At 38.2% G+C, this 17,667-nt stretch overlaps 1 protein-coding gene across 1 annotated transcript in view; it reads right to left on the bottom strand.

Annotated features, from left to right (window-relative positions):
- LOC131202575 (tyrosine 3-monooxygenase-like) overlaps window positions 1-17,667 on the bottom strand; it is a 33,829-nt gene that overhangs the window by 8,452 nt on the left and 7,710 nt on the right. Inside the window, exons 5-8 of the mRNA XM_058191680.1 lie at window positions 17,529-17,579; window positions 9,208-9,353; window positions 7,001-7,136; window positions 3,755-3,824 (exon numbers count right to left, since the gene is read on the bottom strand). Of these exons, the coding sequence (XP_058047663.1) occupies window positions 3,755-3,824; window positions 7,001-7,136; window positions 9,208-9,353; window positions 17,529-17,579 (403 nt within the window). The remainder of the gene's footprint in view (window positions 1-3,754; window positions 3,825-7,000; window positions 7,137-9,207; window positions 9,354-17,528; window positions 17,580-17,667) is intronic.

Below are 17,667 nucleotides of genomic sequence, written 5' to 3'. Positions count from 1 at the left end.
AATGAATTTGTCTTGGTGCATATGCTCTCAGTGTACATAAAAGAAAAGTATGTATAGGTATATGTATATGTATATGTATATGTATATGTATATGTATATGTATATGTATATGTATATGCAGAGGTGGGTTTCAGCAGGTTCTGACCAGTTCTGGAAAACCGGTACCAGAAATTCTGAGTAGCTCGGAGAACTGGTAGTAAAAATTCTGACTGGGCCCACCCCCATCTATTCTCTGCCTCCCGAGTCCCAGCTGATCAGGAGGAAATGGAGATTTTACAGTATCCTTCTCATGCCACACCCACCAAGCCACGCCCACCAAGCCATGGCATGCCTACCAAGCCACACCCACAGATTTTACAGTATCCTTCTCATGCCATACCCTCCAAGCCACACCCACCAAGTCGTGGCATGCCCACCAAGCCACACCCACAGAACTGGTAGTAAAAATTTTTGAAACCCACCACTGTGTATATGTATATATTTATTTAAATTTTTATGCCACCTCCCCTGCAAAGTAACTCTGGTTGGCTTACAAATAATAAAACAAATAAAAAAATAATTGAAATATATGAAACCATGAAGTATTCATGTTATTTAATACTTCATGATTTAATATTTCAATTATTTTTTATTTTACAATAATTAATACATTAATCAACATTATTTAATCATTAAATAACAATTAAATAAATGAATCAAGAAATATGTAATTAGTAATTATTAAAATTAATTATTAATTTAATTGTAGAAATGATTTTAAGTGTTATAATTAAAATATTAAAACATTGCTTTATCATTCTGCGTCCCTACTCCTCCCCTTTAGGATCTAGCAGCACAACACACTAGTCAAAGAGAAAGAATTAAGCAACATGCTAAAAAAAGGTCCCTCTGCCTTTAACTTAATAAGGGGAAATAAATTAGGAATGTATCAGACTATGTAGACCAGGAGTCTCCAACCTTGGCAACTTTAAGCCTAGAGGACTTCAACTCCCAGAATTCCCCAGCCAACTGGCTGGGGAATTCTGGGAGCTGAAGTCCTCCAGGCTTAAAGTTGCCAAGGTTGGAGACCCCTGATGTAGACGATTGTCATGTGAACTAACCCCAAGTAAACGGTTAGTTCAGAATTAAATGTCCATTTAATCCAGCACATTTTTTCTGACAGTGGTCACCGAAGTTAACTGCAGGAAGCCAAAAAAATCTCTCACAATCTTGTCCTTCTTTTTTTTATTTTTTATTTTATATCCCGCCCTTCTCCGAAGACTCAGGGCGGCTTACATTGTGTAAGGCAATAGTCTCATTCTATTTGTATATATTTTTTTTACAAAGTCAACTTATTGCCCCCCCCAACAATCTGGGTCCTCATTTTACCTACCTTATAAAGGATGGAAGGCTGAGTCAACCTTGGGCCTGGTGGGACTCGAGCCTGCAGTAGTTGTAATTACAGGCAGCTGTGTGTTAATAACAGGCTGCATTAGCAGCCTGAGCCACTTCCCAGCCCTAACTGATCAGAGATACTGTATAGTTCCCTAAAATATTGAGGTTTAATAGCAATTGCTGGACACATTCTCCATGAATTTGCTTATGGGAATACAGAGTCTTTTTCCAGAAATATTTACACTCTAAGCAAGATTGTCATTTTTAGGATAAACATCTGTATGGTTTGTTCTGCTTGTAACTTCCCTTAGGTCAATTTATTATTTCACGATTGTTAATAATGCAATATAGAGCCAGTACTTCATCTTTGGATTCTTGTTTAGCCAAGAAGAAGAATGTATGGAAGTGGAGCATATACTTTCTAATATGAGATAATCCACCCCATGTGATTTGAGCATCTGGCAACATCAGTGCAGAGTTGTAAATCAAATTGTTTATCCTAAAGCAATTTAACCCAGCATTGTTCAGCCCAACCCAGGCAACAGCTGCTTACTGAAAAAGACAATGGCCTGTGCAACATTTGAAAGAAGGTATAACAGGAAACAATTTGCCATTATCAGTTGTTGCTGCTGCTGCTACTGTTGTTTCCAGAAAGTTATGGAACAATCAGCTGGTCCCAAATGCAATGCCACAAACAGCATGTAATTCCACTGCTCTGCAAGCTGCACTGGTTACCAGTGAGCTTGTACGTATGATTCAAGTGCTGGTTGTCATCTATAAAGTCCATGGAGTCAGGTTATTTGAGGGATTACCTATATCCCGTGTTCATCCATTAATATCAAGCAGAGTTGGGACACTTCAGATCCTTCAAGTAAGCTATGCCAACTATCAATATCTAGGAAGTGGCCTTCTCTGCCATGGCACCTGTCCTCTGAATTGACTTCCCCCTCAGAATTCTCAGAAATCCATGTGACTTCCACCATAATGTCCCAAAAATGCTTTTTCATAGCCAGAAGACTACCAGAATATCATTACGGTGGAATGTCTACGGCGGAATATCTTCTCAGTCATCCAGGACATTCTGGTTTTTCTTTGAAGACATTTCGCTTTTCATCCAAGAAACTTTCTTTAGCTTCTCTAAAGAGCTGGAGAAACTTCCTGGACGAGAAGTGAAATGTCTTCAAAGAAAAACCAGAAAGTCCAATTGCCTCTTGAAAAAGCACCTTTGGGACAACCATGACCTGGATGACTGAGAATCTCCATAGACATTCCACCATAATGATATTCTGGTGGTCTCCAAAAATGTGGGTATTGTCCCAGGCCTTGGAATAGAGTCTCTTACTTGGTTGGGGGTGTTACTTGGAACCTTGACATAGAGCAGCTATGGAATTTTTAAAAAAATATGGGATAGGGTAAAAAAATTTCAGCTGAGATCTGTCTTCCTTCTCTTCCTTCTTCTCCTCCTCATTGATGTTGCCATTATTATCATCATTATTTCCCATTTCTGGATAGAAACACTTTTAATTGATACTTTACTATGTATTTTTAATTTTCTACATCATCCTACTTTAAAATCTTGATTATATTTTGCTTTTATGCTTTATAAATTCCTCTAGAAATATATATTAAAAATAAATACAAATGTACAATCAATCTAGAGATAAACGTAGCCTTTTGTTTACACTTAAGAACTACACTGGCCCCTTCTGGTTTCATGAGGAATGTTCAGAATCCACATAGCTGCCTAGCAAAATTTACCTTCTCTGATAAATTTCCAAGTTCCTGCTGTGCTTTGCAAAACATTGCCTTAAGAATTAATTCTGCTTTGAGTTGGTAGCATTCGACAAAAAATTTTGGTTGTCTCCTATCTAGCCTAAATTGCCAAATACGGAGTCAAATACGACACTGTCTAATACTAGGTGAAGCTTCTTTGTCTAACTCAATAGTAACTATACTCTCTGGCAGAGTTGAACAAAAGAAAGATTTTTGCAGATGTTAATAAGAATTCCAGGGGAAGAAATAATTTTTGTAGAAGATGTAAATGGAGTGCTAGATCCAAGCTTAGACAAATCATCCCAAAGGGGAAAAAAGGAAGACAGCTTCCAAGAAAAGAAAGACAGCTTCCAAGTATACATATATCCCACTCTGATATTCCCATGGCACGCTAAAGTTAATTCTTTTAACTTTGATCGTGATTGTTGTTTGTTTTCATTTGTTTGCTGTGTTGTGCTGTGTTAGTTAATGGTTCAGAGAATTATACGAACTCAAAACATGGGTTAATGATTTAATTACACAAGTATATTCCATGAACACAATCAATATGTGAACCATCACCATGCCAGGGGCATTCCTTCCATCAGAATAAGAAGAACGAAATTACCTGTGAAAACTGAGCAAAGTCCTTATCAGCTAACATGGGAACATGGCCCAGCAGTTCGTGGCAACAATCCCTGCCAAAATAAACAGGTTAAAAATTGCCATAATGGTATCCCTGGCTTTAGTTTTAGTGAAAACTCTTCATTGCCACATCAAACCACAGAAATCCTATGATCTATATATGTACCCACTCGCTGCTGTTTCAGCCGTCTCTTCTGCTATATTGAAAAATCTTGACATAGCCGATTCTCCAGGTGGCATGTGGATTTCAAAAGCTACAAAGGAGTCAATTTCCCACCTGTTTCACATGTTTACCGAAGGAGTACATTGAGTAGACAAAATCCAAATTCAAACCAAATGGAGCATCCGTAGATCAGTTCCTAAGAAGGCCCAAAACTACTGCAGCCTACACGTGGCATCTATCAGTTGAGGAAGTGATCAGAAATGTTCAAGGACGGGTGTCCAAATGCAAGTATGAAAGCTTTTAATTTGGAAAGGTCTCAAAATGATCCTACAGCCAGCCATGCTGAAATGGATAAAGTGGCCGGGCTGATGGACGTGCAGCTCCATTATGAGATATTTTTAAATATATCTTATTCTCTAACATAAGACTTACTGTAGATGAACGAATCAGCCAGTGTTTTGGGGTTTAACAGCTAGTGAGAGTTCTGGATGGGGTCGTTTGTCACTATAATGCCTTCGCTGGTTGCATATCCCCAGAGAAGCAACTGATCAATTCAGCTCACCCCAGTGCTTGCATATATAATATGCTTCATATCGGGGTGAAATTCACTTACCTTCCTTATTGGTTTGCAAATTTGCATGTGACGTGCGCGCATGCACAAAGCCTTCTACGCATGTGCAGAGGCTTAAAATCGTCACCAAAAAGCGACATCATGACATCCGCCCAGGTGGGCAGAGCCTCCTGCAGCCACCGCTACCGGTTCGCCTAAGCCGGATAGAACCAGCTGAATTTCACCCCTGGCTTCATACATACATACCTATTACACAGCTACAGTCTCAACTGGCTGGTTGGCATAATTCACTGGCAGGCAGCATTGAGGAAGAGGAGGCACTAAGGGTAGGAGATGGGTGATCATGGAACCATGGTTGCACAGTTTCTTTTTTAAAAAGGGGACAGAAGCACAAACAAGGAAAAGCACACCAATCTCCACAATATAAGAGTGGATGGTAAAAGGTGATAGGATTTGCAGAGGTGGCCAAACCGATTGTTTTAATCGTTCCATGCTCCTAGGAGTATAGTCATGCTGGCTGCATGAAAATGGAAGCGTCTTCAGACACTTGGCTATGTAAGGTGAAAATAATGGGGACCTCCTTCTAGCACGGTAAAGTTTGGGGAGGCTGAGATGGGTTCAATACTGACATTAATTTCCTGATGCAAGTATAAAGGGAAATTTGTAATCAGCATGCGCATCTGATGAGACACTAGCTGACATGAACACTGTAATTCCCTATATGCTGAAATGAAACGGAAAACGCCTTCCTTATCTGCAGAAAGGCAGTCAGGCTCAGATGCTTGTGGTTACGTTGATATTCAGACATTTGTGGTTATACTAACATCCCGCAACACAGTCATGCATGCTGCAAACCAGTCGCTTTGTCCATCTCTGGCTGTTTTCCTCACTGGAGGACAGAACCAAAACAAAGATGAGCAGTGCCCCCTAGAGTTGGACATGACTGGACAGGGAAAACTTTTACCTTTTACATTTTATCTAGTTTTGTTTCTACTTGGAAACTACTTCTGGATTTTTGCTTGAAACTGTAGGGGAAAAAAAACACAGAACTTTGATTTTAGATGTTGATATTAGAATGAATTAGTTATTATAGACATGGCTTGAAATGTTGTGAGATGTAAAGCAAAAGGTTGAGGTTGTAATTATTATTATTTTTTTGTATTTTATTGCACTGAAAAAAGCTGGAAGCCACCACTGATTTTTTTCTTCCTTTGCACTCCTCTCTCTCTCTTTCTCTCTCTCCTCTAGCTTTTGTTTCTTTTTGTATGTTTAGCTTATTATGAAACTCAATAAAATCTATTAAAATGTTAAAAAGAAAGGTATAGCAATGGGGTAGCAGCCAATAAAAATTATTCCCTGAGATTTAGAACTATTAATCAGCAGAACAACTTGCTTCCAGAAGTTGTGAATGCTCCAACACTGGAAATTTTAAAGAAGAGATAAGACAACCATTTGCCTGAAATGGTATAGAGTTTGCTGCCTGAGCAGGGGGTTGGACTAGAAGACCTCCAAGGTCCCTTCCAACTCTGTTATTCTGTTCTGCTCTGTTCTAAACAAGACCTTGGAGATTCAGTGATTGCTCAGGACCCTCCCAAACCAAAATGCCAATACCGTTCATTACTACATAGAAGATGTAAAAATACATTTCACGAGAAATTCAGAATGAGAAGGTTCTTTTTATGACCTGGGTACAAGTCCATGCCTTTGTAAAATTACATTTAGGAAGAGGGATTTTTTTTAAGGCTAGGCTTACACTACAAATTATTCTTTTCCATCTTCTCTTTGGCAGCTGCCCAGACTACCATCTGAGGCTTTAAAAAAAATACTGATTTCTTTTCCACTTTGAAAAACTAGAAAACAAACTACAAAGCAAAGAAGGAAGAATACCTGTCCCTTCCTATATTGGTCTCCTATTAGAGAATACAGCTGGAAGAAAAAAGAGAAAAAGAGAAGTAGAAAGTATGAATGGGTGGGACTACACATGAACAGCCCCATGTGTAGTTTAAATTTCAGAGAAGCTTATACAAACTTTTTTTTTAAAGGATAGAATTTGGCAATGCATATGCTAGTATTGGATTCTGATGTCAAAAGTTGAAAAGAAGCAGAATGTAATAAAATATGGCTGAAAACAAAACTGGTGGATAAAAGAAATGAGTGTGTGGCCAGAAAAGAGTGTTGGGTGTGAACACATCATAAATGATTGAGGCTGACAGTGAAAACTGTGTGAGTGCCAAGTGAACAAGAATCTTAAATGCTCCCAACCTCCCCGCTGCCCTCTGTCTCCAAACTGCTTTTTAAGAATTACATCCCTTGTGCCCCAATTCTGGAAACACTGCAATGCTGGTTTTGTCTTCTTCAGACTGATCACCCAACCTTTTGAGACTGTGGTGGCAATTCCAGGGCATGGCACGAGAAGCAGGTTTAGCAGTCTAAAATGCAGCCTTCAGGGACACACTGAGAAAAATCATGACATTTATCAGCTCACTTTTACTTACGGTTCTGGGGAATGCGTGGGGGACGACCAGTGCCTTATGTACTGAGTACTCTGAAAGACACGAAATGCCAGGGCAGCAAGGAAATCCCGAGGAGATAGTAGCCCTGCAGCTGGTCTCAAGCTAAAGCCCGTTCGTTCTATGAGAGAAATTTACACTGCAGTTCAACTCGTGGCGAAATTATATCTTCAGAATGGTGCAATTTACCAAGCTCTGCTGTTATGTTACTATTTCATTTTCACGCGCATTGTCCTGTCATGAAAATGTCTCTCTTTCACACATGCATTTCATAGGAATGACTTCTTCCCTTTTGTTCTCTATTCTTCTGGAGGGTTGTAATTTCCCATCTAATCATGGAACCTTGGATAAATGATTTTGGAACCTTCTCAGAGTATTGGCCCTTCACAGAGCAACACGCAAAATTGTAAGAAAAATAAACAAGTTCACAGTGATATCCCCAATGGAAGTGGTGAGGGGAGGAAGATCTGAAAATGAACTCTACTATTAAAAGAAAGGTGATTCCTGCTCAGAAATGCCAAGGATTAAGCATGAGTTGTTCCCACAGTCTTGGAGCCAGAAGCCCTGGCTCACAGCTGGAAACTATCTTTGAGGACACTGATCCTTTCCCCGGCTCTTATCTTTTGAGGAACCATTTGTGGTCTCTTAGATAAAACTTCTCACAGATCTTTCTGGGTTCCTTGAATGGAGTGGTATCTTTGTCCCAGTGGTGAAATCCAATTTTTTTTACTACCAGTTCTGTGGGCGTTGCTTGGTGGGCGTGGCAGGGGAAGGATACTGCCAAATCCCCATTTCCTTCCCACTCCTGGGGGAAGGATATTGAAATATCTCCATTCCCATCCCACTCTGGGGCCAGCCAGAGATGATATTTGCCAGTTCTCCAAACTACTCAAAATTTCCGCTACCAGTTCTCTGAACAGCTCAAAATTTCTGCTACCGGTTCTCCAGAATCTGTCAGAACCTGCTGGATTTCACCCCTGCTTTGTCCTCTGCATTATCTCATCAAAGATCAGGAACTCAAGACAACTCCCTGGGAGGTAGATTAGCCTAAGAAAGAATCACTGATCCAAACATTCAAAGTGAATCTCCTTATTGCCAGTTCTCAGCCATTAAACATAATGCTCTCTAAATGGGAACCATTAAACTATAAGCTAAAAGAGAGAGGGGAAACCATTAGGCCAGGGCTGTCAAACTGGCGGTCCACAGGCTAGATGCGTCACCCTTAGGCCATGCTCACCTCGACCCCACAAAGGCAAAAAAACACCATAATACATCACGATACGTCACATTACGTGATCGAGTTTGACACCCGTGCATTAGGCTATAAGCTCAAAGCCAACACATATCATCAACTGTGTCCTTGGGCTGTTGCCATGAAACAAGAAGCTTCTCGGTATAATTGATTTCATCAGGTTTATGCCGCTGATGGAGCCTGTGACTCTATAAATGCTGCGATCATCTTCTGCTTTTTGTGTTTCTTTTGAGGTCAATTAAAGCCCTGCTGAATCCAAGAGGATCAGTTTAAGGAGGAAGAATGACAAATGGTGCATTTCAACTCTAACATTTAAAGCAAGCCCCTTTTGCAGCACATGGATGGGAGCTAATAACAACAGAAGCACCACCCAGTTGAAACATGCATGGAGAGTATTTATGGGGCCTTTTTTCCTTCTAAGGCTTAAGAGCATAGGTTACATCACCTTTGACAACTTCAAAGATGGTAGAAATGCCTCATCTGACAGCAGCTTGCAGGATTCATTCTAACCTGTGCCCACTCAGATACAAAATAGATGGAATAAATCTTTTCCTAAACGCCTTAAAATGTTGCCTACGTTTTTATGATTGTTTGATGTACATCCCTCAAATAGTGTAGCGATTTCTTCTTGTTCTAACATCCATAAACAAAATGAAAGCCAGTGGTCAATATTATGCTTGAAATTGTATCCAATATAACTTTAAAAAAAAAATTAACAGGTAGAAAGGTAGTTCTGGAGTTCTGCTGCTTATTGGCCTTTGGCAAATTTCAAAAACTGGACGTCTTCCCAGAATCACAAGCTTCTTCAGCTGCATAAACCTTCAGAGTAGAAAGCTAATTATTGGGCTAGAAAGAAGTACTAGTGAGCCATGCCACATTGCTTGGCCTGGAGGCTCCTTGAAGTTTGTTTCTACACCAGCAGTCCTACAATTGCTCTAACCTTTTAGAAAAACAGAGACATCCTGGAGTTGTGGGATACAGTCCGCTTGGTAGCCACAGTATTTTTCTAGTTGATGAAAGGCTTCCAGGTATTGCTTACAGGCATGGGTGGGGTAAAGGTCATTCAGCTTCTGGTAAATTTCTTTCCTGAAAATAACAATTGTTAACTAGCAAAAAAGTTCACATAAAAGAAATATAAATCAGATTGTATATCTAAGCAGTGGCAGGCTGCAACCAGTTTAACAAAGGGCATGAGGGCTTTGTTCGTGCGTGCATGCGAGTTTCATATGAGCACGCTCCTAATGCACTTGCATGCAGCATTCAAAATACAGCAATTTGAAGCTCAGCTTCTTAGAACAGCGGAGGCGTGGAAATTAGCTGTGCTGCACAAATCAGCTGAGCCAGAAAGAAGGTGTCGGTCCATCAGCAGCCTACGGTGCTGGCAATGGAATCGGACAGCGATGAGGCTGAGGTGAGACCAGGGCCATCGGGAAGTGAGGTGCGGACTCCAGAGGCTCCAGAGACTGATAATAGTGAGGAAGAGGAACTGGAGAAGCCTGTTCCTAATGCGCGCATGAGAAGAGCAAGAGCAGCTCAAGCAGAGAGGACAACTCGGGAGTAGGGCCAAGAGATGATTGGCCCCTCCCATAAGGCTTAATAACAGACCAGCACCGGTGTTTCAGCTTGCCGGAAAACAACGTTGTAGCTGCGTCCTCTGCTCTGTGTTTTGGTAACTTCTGGACATTTATCAGGAAGGGCCTTTGGCAGTTTGCCTAATTGGACTCAGGTTTCTGATAACTGCAGAATTTGTGTTTGAGAGGCCTTTGTTTTACTTTGAGTTGAACGACGCTAGGAATGAGGTAATTCCCAGCTGTTCGAATAAAGTTTATTTTATCACGGACTGAGTTTGTTGCTACCTACTTGGGTCTGGGTCACAACAGAAGGAAATATAGGACAGGATAGGTTGGAGGCGGCTGGGTGGGGCCAGTTGATTGTCAGAACTACCGATTCACCTGAACCGTTTGGAACTGGCAGCAGTCCACCATTGTATCTAGGGTGTTCAAAAGTCCTGTGGCAGCACTTCAAACAAGCAACATCCATATAGGAGTTGTTGGAAAAGGCAAGATGATGGTCCCAATAGTATAAATAAAGTCTGTATTTTGTGTCCACCAAGACTATAAATGTACTACCCTGATCACCATTTTCTTGTTTTGACCCTTCCTTCCTCATGGATGCTTCTGCTCCAAAGATTCTTACTGTAATGTTTTATGAGGGGACTTTGGTGCTCTCTGAGCTTGCCTCTTTTCTTGAAGACATTTCATTACCCACACTGAGTAACATCATCAGTGCTAGTAAGGAGTGGGGTCTGCTCTCCATTTGTATTCTAGTGCCATTCCCCCTCATTGTTGGCGGAGATGTAATGTTTCATATGATAGAATAGGAAATTATTAAATGTAAAAATGGAAAGGAATAATAGCAAATATATTTTATTCTAATTACCTGCAAATGAAATGATTTTTGGTTGGTGTTCTGGAGTTATCCATTAGTGTGAAGAATTTAGTCTAAATCAAATGAATAGAACCAGTTGCATATGAGGGTGCAGGTTCGTTCTACGAGCTTGTGGGTTGGTTTCCGAACGTTTCTTTACCAGGCTAGTTAACATCTTCAGCAGAATTTAGGGGATGTCAGTGTCTGCTTAGAAGGGCTTTGTGTGGTCAGTAGGTCATGTGATGGAAAGATCATATCAGGCAAGGGTCACCTCAGGTCAGGGTCTTGTTTTTTTTTTGTTTTTTTTTTATTCAAAAAGTTTTACAAACATTTTTTCCCCCCTTTTCCCCCCCTCCTCCCCCCTCCCTTCGCAACCCCCCTCCCCCCCCCGACTTCCCGGAACGAGCACAAGGTATAGTTAAAAGTAAAACAAACATATGCTAAAAAGTTTTCGTCCCAACTTAATTATACCCCTACAATCATCAATTCCTAACTTCCCCCAAAAGCAATCAAAAATAATACATCATAATCATTCAAAAACAGTCTGATAACTCTTAGTCTGATATCTACGTTGAATATAGTCAATCCATTTTTCCATTCCTTTAAGTATCTTTCTTGCGTATTGTCTTTCAAAGAGGCTGATATCTTCGCCATCTCAGCCAAATTGGCAACTTTCAATATCCATTCTTGTATTGTTGGTACTTCTTTTTTCTTCCAATATTGTCCTATTAGTAATCTTGCTGCAGTTATTAGATTTAAAATCAATTTAGTCTCAATTACTGTACAATCCGTAATAATTCCCAACAAGAAAAATTATGCAGGAACTTTATCTTCTTTTCAAAACATTTTGTAAAATCCACCAAATTTTTATCCAAAAGGCCTTTATGTCCTTACAAGTCCACCAAATGTGAAAATATGTAGCGTCATCACAATTACATCTCCAACATTTTGCTTGCATTTCTGGATACATACACGATAATTTTTAGGATCTAGATGCCATCTATAAAACATTTTATAAAAATTTTCCTCAGATTCTGTGCCTCGTGAATTTAACATTTCTAACCCAAATTTTTCCCACGTTTCCAATAATATTGGCTCCTGAAAATTTTGTGCCCACTTTATCATACAGTCCTTTACCAAGTCCCTTTCAGAATCTATTTCAAGTAACACATTATACAATCTCTTTATATGCTCCTGAGACTGATTTCTAATTTGCTTTACCAAATTTCCCTCGTTCTGCTCTATACCAATTTTTTGATCTCTCTTCCATCTAGCATGTAATTGCTCATATTGAAACCAAGTATAATTTTTCCCTTCCTCTCTTAATACTTGCAGAGATTTTAACTGCAAATTACCTCTTTCAGTATACAAAAGATCTTTATATGTAATCATTTCCTGATTCTGTTCTATGTTTATATTTTCTACTGTATGTCTAGGACTTGCCCATATAGGAACCTTATAATTTAGTTTATAAGAGTATTTTTCCAAACACAGAAGGGCATTTCTTAGCACATGATTTTTAAAGGCCTTATCCACTTTTTTGTCATAAATTAAATATGCATGCCATCCATATAACAAATCATAACCTTCTATATTCAAAATTCTGTCCTCTGTTAAATTAAACCAATCACTTATTGCAGAGAGAGCAGCTGCTTCATAATATAATTTAAAATTAGGCATTTTAAACCTCCCTTTCCGAGAATCTTGAATTATTTTCATTTTAACCCTAGCTTTTTACCTTCCCATATAAATTTGTTAATTCCTTCTGCCATTCCTCAAGATTCTTATCTTTCTTAATTATTGGTATCATCTGAAAGAGGAATAAAAATCTAGGTAAAACATTCATTTTAATAGCAGCAATTCTCCCAGCAAAGATAATTGCAATTTTTCCAAACAATCAACTCCTTCTGAACTTTTGCCATAAAACCTCATAGTTATTCTTATACAATTTCACATTTGATGACGTAATATAAACCCTAAATACTTAACCTTCTTTACAATTTCAAATCCTGTTACTTCCTCTAGTTTTTCTTTCTGTTGTCTGGCCATATTTTTATTATCACTTTTGTCTTTTCTGATTTACCTTAAACCCTGAGACATTCCCATATTGATCAATTATTTCCAACAAAGATTTACTAGAATTTATAGGGTTTGTTAAAGTAATCACCAAATCATCTGCAAAAGCTCTTAACTTATATTCATACTGTCTAACTCTAATTCCTCTATCTCCTTTACTTCTCGTATTTTATCCAATAATGGTTCTAGAGTTAAAATAAACAATAATGGTGATAAAGGACATCCCTGTCTTGTTCCTTTCGCAATCTTAAAAGGTTCTGTTAAGCTACCATTGATTATAATCTGTGCTGTTTGCTCTCAATAAATTGCCCTAATTATTCTTAAAAAACCATCTCCAAATTGCATCTTTTCTATTAATTTAAGTAAAAAATCCCAATGCAATCGATCAAAAGCTTTCTCTGCATCGAGAAAATAAATGCTGCTGGAATAAAATTTTTCTTTTCTAAGTACTCCAGTAAATTAACAATCTGCCTAACATTATTCCTCATCTGTCTCCCTTTTATAAATCCAGATTGATCATTATGAATTCTTCGCTGCAGAATCAACATTAATCTATTAGCTATTATTTTAACAAAATCTTATAATCATTATTTAAAAGTGAGATTGGCCTATAATTCCCAGGTTTAGAACAATCCTGTTCCTCTTTGGTATCAATGAAATAAAAGAGGTTCTCCATGAGGGGGAAATTCCCCCTCCTAGTTGTATCTGATTAAATAATTCCTTAAGTGGACCTAACATCTCATCCTGTAAATTCCTATAATAACTAACTGTAAGCCCATCCGTACCAGGAGTTTTCCCATTTTTAATTGTTTAATTACCAAAATAATTTCTTCCGAGGTTATAGGCGATTCAATTCATCCGTTTGTTCTAAAGTTAAATTTTTAACCTTATATTCCTTCAAATAATTATCAATATCCCTATTCAATATATTATCTTTAAGATATAAATTTGTATAATATTCTAAAAAAGCTTTATTAATTTTATCCTGTTGGTATCTCTCTTTACCTTTGTATTCTATTTTTTCTATAGTACGTTGTATTTGTCTTTTCCTAAAAGTGTATGATAACCACCTACCAGGTCTATTTGCATTACAAAAGTATTATGTTTGGCATATTGTATATTTGTTGCCACCTGATCAGCCATTATCATATTAAATTGATTCTGTAGTAACTTTATTGCATCTTTAAGTTTTTGATCATGTGGATTATGTATTAATAATTGTTGTTTCTTATAAATTTCCTCTTCTAAATACCTACGCTGTCTTTGTTGCTTATTTCTCTGTCTATTATTAAGATATATTAATACACCTCTCATAAAAGCTTTACTGCAGTCCCAAACCATTTCTATCGATGTTTCATTATTCAAATTATAATCAAAAAATTCTTTCATCTGCTTTTTACATTGATTTACATTATCCTGATATCTAAACAAATTTTCATTTAATCTCCAAGTTCTTCTACCCTCTTTTCCATATTGCAATTCCATCCAAACAGGACTATGATCAGACAAACATCTTGGAAATATCTTAGTTTTCTTCACCCTAAAAAGCAAATCATTAGAAATTAAAATAAAATCAATACGTGAGAAGGATTGATGCCTATCAGAAAAAGTATAGTCTCTTTCCTCCAAATTCCGCAGTCTCCATACATCTCTTAACTCAAAATCTTCTATCATATCAAAAAAGGATTTAGGCAGCTTTGCATGTGCAGGTATCTTCTTGGAAGAAGTTCTCTTGTCCTTTCGTGTATCTATTACTCCATTCCAATCTCCCAATATAATACACGATTTATAATCCCATAGATCAACTTATCATATAACATTCTATAAAATTTTTCTTGTTGCTGATTGGGTGCATATATACCAAGCAAGAGAGTCCTTTTGTTTCTATTGTAAGTTCAATAGCAATATATCTTCCATGAATATCTGCCTCTATTAACTTGGCTGGTATATCTTTTCTCAAATAAACCACTATGCCATGTTTTTCTCCAAAGCTGAAGCAACAAAATGTTTACCTAACTTTGAGTTTATTAGGTACTTTTGATCTGATAATTTAATATGCTTTCTTGTAAGCAAATAACATCATTTTAAATTGTTTCAAATAATGAAATATTTTTCTTCTCTTCTGAGCTGAGTTCAAACCATTGACATTCCAAGTCAAGATTTTATTTGCCATTACTGGGCTGCTGAAGCCTTTGGGCAATCAACTGAAGATCGGCCTCCCGTATCTTCGGCCGTGCTCCTCCACCGCTTCTGTAGCAGAGTCCTGAACTTTACTTTGAGTTTGTTGCTCCTTTTCTTTACGCTTAAGGGCTCCCCTCGTCAGTCTTTGTTCTTGTGGTTGTTCCTCTGATGGTAACATCACTGGAATCATCTCAGCTTCCACACCCATTTGAGTCTCTTGAATTCTTTTTCTATTATTTCTATTTCAAATTTCAGCACTGTAGAAAGAAAATCTTTGGCCTTAAGCACTGTGTCAATACGATATCTTCTTCCTGATAATACACTGTCAAGCCAACTGGAACCTCCCATCTAAATTGAATCTGGTATTTCTTAAGTTCTTGTGTAAAAATGTAAAGTCTTTTCTATCCCTTAACATCTTGGGAGGATCTCTTCAAAACCTTCAACTCCTGTTCCCCTATTTTCAAGTTTTTCTGAAAAGCAACTTGCAAAATTTGATTCCTCACTGTTCTTTTCAAAAAATAAACCACAATGTCTCTAGGAAGTTTCTTTTGCCTAGCAATCCAAGAATTAACTCTATAAATTTTGTCAATTTGATAAGCAACCTCTTGTGGATCAAGTTCAATAAATTCAGCCAGAGCTTCTGATAAAATTTTTAAATCTTCCCCTTTGTCTTCATTCAAACCTCTAATTCTCAGAGCTCCTTCCATCATTCTATACTGCATCACCACCACTTGATCTTCATTTTTATCCAATTTGATTTGCATTCCCCCCATTCTATTTTCTATTTGTTGATTTGACTGAACAATTTCTTGCACCTCCTCCTCCACCACCTCCAGTCTTTTTGCCAAACCTTGAAAAGCCATTAAGATATCTTCTCTTATTTTTTTATTATTCTCTTTATTTCTTCTCTTATTTTCTCATTATTATCCATAATCTCCTTAAACCTTTCTTCAGACACTTTCCTTGCTCTTTAATCAGATCTTCTAAAGCTGGTTCAGAACCCTTCTGCCCCCAGTCTTAGGTGGTTTAGTAGCCATTTCAGTTTTAAAATTCACAAAATATAAGTCTAGAAACTTCTCTTCTCCCCTTTAAGTATAGGAGAGCTCAGTTCACTTCATTAAAATCCACACATAACATTTCTTATCTTCTTAGTTGCACAGACTGTTTAAAATTCCATTCGTCATTTTCACTCCCGTTCAGGCGCCATCTTAGAGTCAATTAGAACAAAGGAAAAAAAAAATTCTCTTTTAGAAAGTAGAAGTCAGGAAATCAAAAATACTTGCAATCCAATAATCGTCCGCTTGCACTCATTCCGTCTGCTTAAAGAGATCCATAAAGATAAGACAATTAGCAGAGATGGACACCTTCTTCTTTTCCTGCTTTTGCAGACACGCACTGAAGTCGGAGGGTCTTGTGATGGGTCTTGTGATGGATCAGGTGTGGGTGTGTCAAGTGAGGGTCTTGCGGTAGGTTTTGTGATGGGTCAGGTGTGCATCATCCATGAGAGTCTTGTGATGGGTCTTATGATGGAGAAGTCACATCAGGTGAGGGTCATTGGGAAGTAAAGTGCTGGTTGGGAGCATTGTGTGGGTTGATTGAGGTATCTCTGGTTGGCTGTGTGGTTGATTTCAATTCTGAGGGTTTGGGGTTTTTTATTTCCAAGCAGAAGAACACCGATACTGACATCCCCTAAACTCTGCTGAAGATGTTACCTAACCTGGTAACAAAACATTTGGAAACCAATTCACAAGCTCGGAAAATGAACCTCCAACCTCATCCTACAACCCGAGTTACATATATTCACCACTATCACCAATTGCATATCACTAGTTTGAAATGGAATATTATACTGGCACTTTTAGACCATAGCCTTTCCTACTTTGCTGCTGCCTCGATTCAATGTACTGTGACTTTTACCATCCCCAGTAAGTGAGGGTATTTCAAGTTGTATTCTAGCACATTGGAAAGGTAACAGTCTAGAGAATATGGCCATGTGAACAACTGAACATTTAAAATAAAATAAATATAGACAACTCATTTCCTTAAGTAATATGACTGTTCTTTTTTAAGGATAGATAGGTAAAGACATGTATTTTTTTTTATTTTTAAGATACTGTTGTACACAAAAGTTCCATAAGTCACTATTTATCAAAACTGCAATACAAGCAGAGCTAAATGAGATGAAAGTATTATTACAGGTAATCCTCTATTTGCAACCAGAACTGGGATCGGAATATCCACTGTTAAGCAAGGCGGTTGTTAAATGAGTCACATCTGATTTTTTAACTTTTTGTCACAGTTGTTAAGCAAATCCATCATAAATACATGCTGGTTGCCAAGCACTCAGATTTTGATCATCTGACTGTGGGGATGCTCTGATGGTCATAAGTGCAAGGATCAGTTGAAAGTCACCTTTCTTTCATGCCCATTGTAGCTTTAAACGGTTGCTAAACAATCAATTATAAGTTGAGGACTACCTGTACTGTACATGAACATGAAAATTGCAAGATGGGGAAGACAGTGGCACTATCAATTCCCATGTGCAGCAATCCCTGTAGGTTCAAGTCATGCACTCACCAAGTAGCAGTCTCTTCAGCCGTATACTCAACTCTTGGCAAAGGGTCACCCCTGGAAAGGCAAAGAGAATCAAAAGAGTCCCATGGGGCAGTGGTTGGAGTGCAGTACTTCAGGCTACTTCTGCCGACTGCCAGCTGCT

The sequence above is a fragment of the Ahaetulla prasina genome, chromosome 7 (genome assembly GCF_028640845.1).
Source record: "Ahaetulla prasina isolate Xishuangbanna chromosome 7, ASM2864084v1, whole genome shotgun sequence".
NCBI classification, from domain to species: domain Eukaryota; kingdom Metazoa; phylum Chordata; class Lepidosauria; order Squamata; family Colubridae; genus Ahaetulla; species Ahaetulla prasina.
The sequence above is the reverse complement of the archived record's forward strand: the minus strand, read 5'-3'. Positions and strand labels throughout refer to the sequence as shown.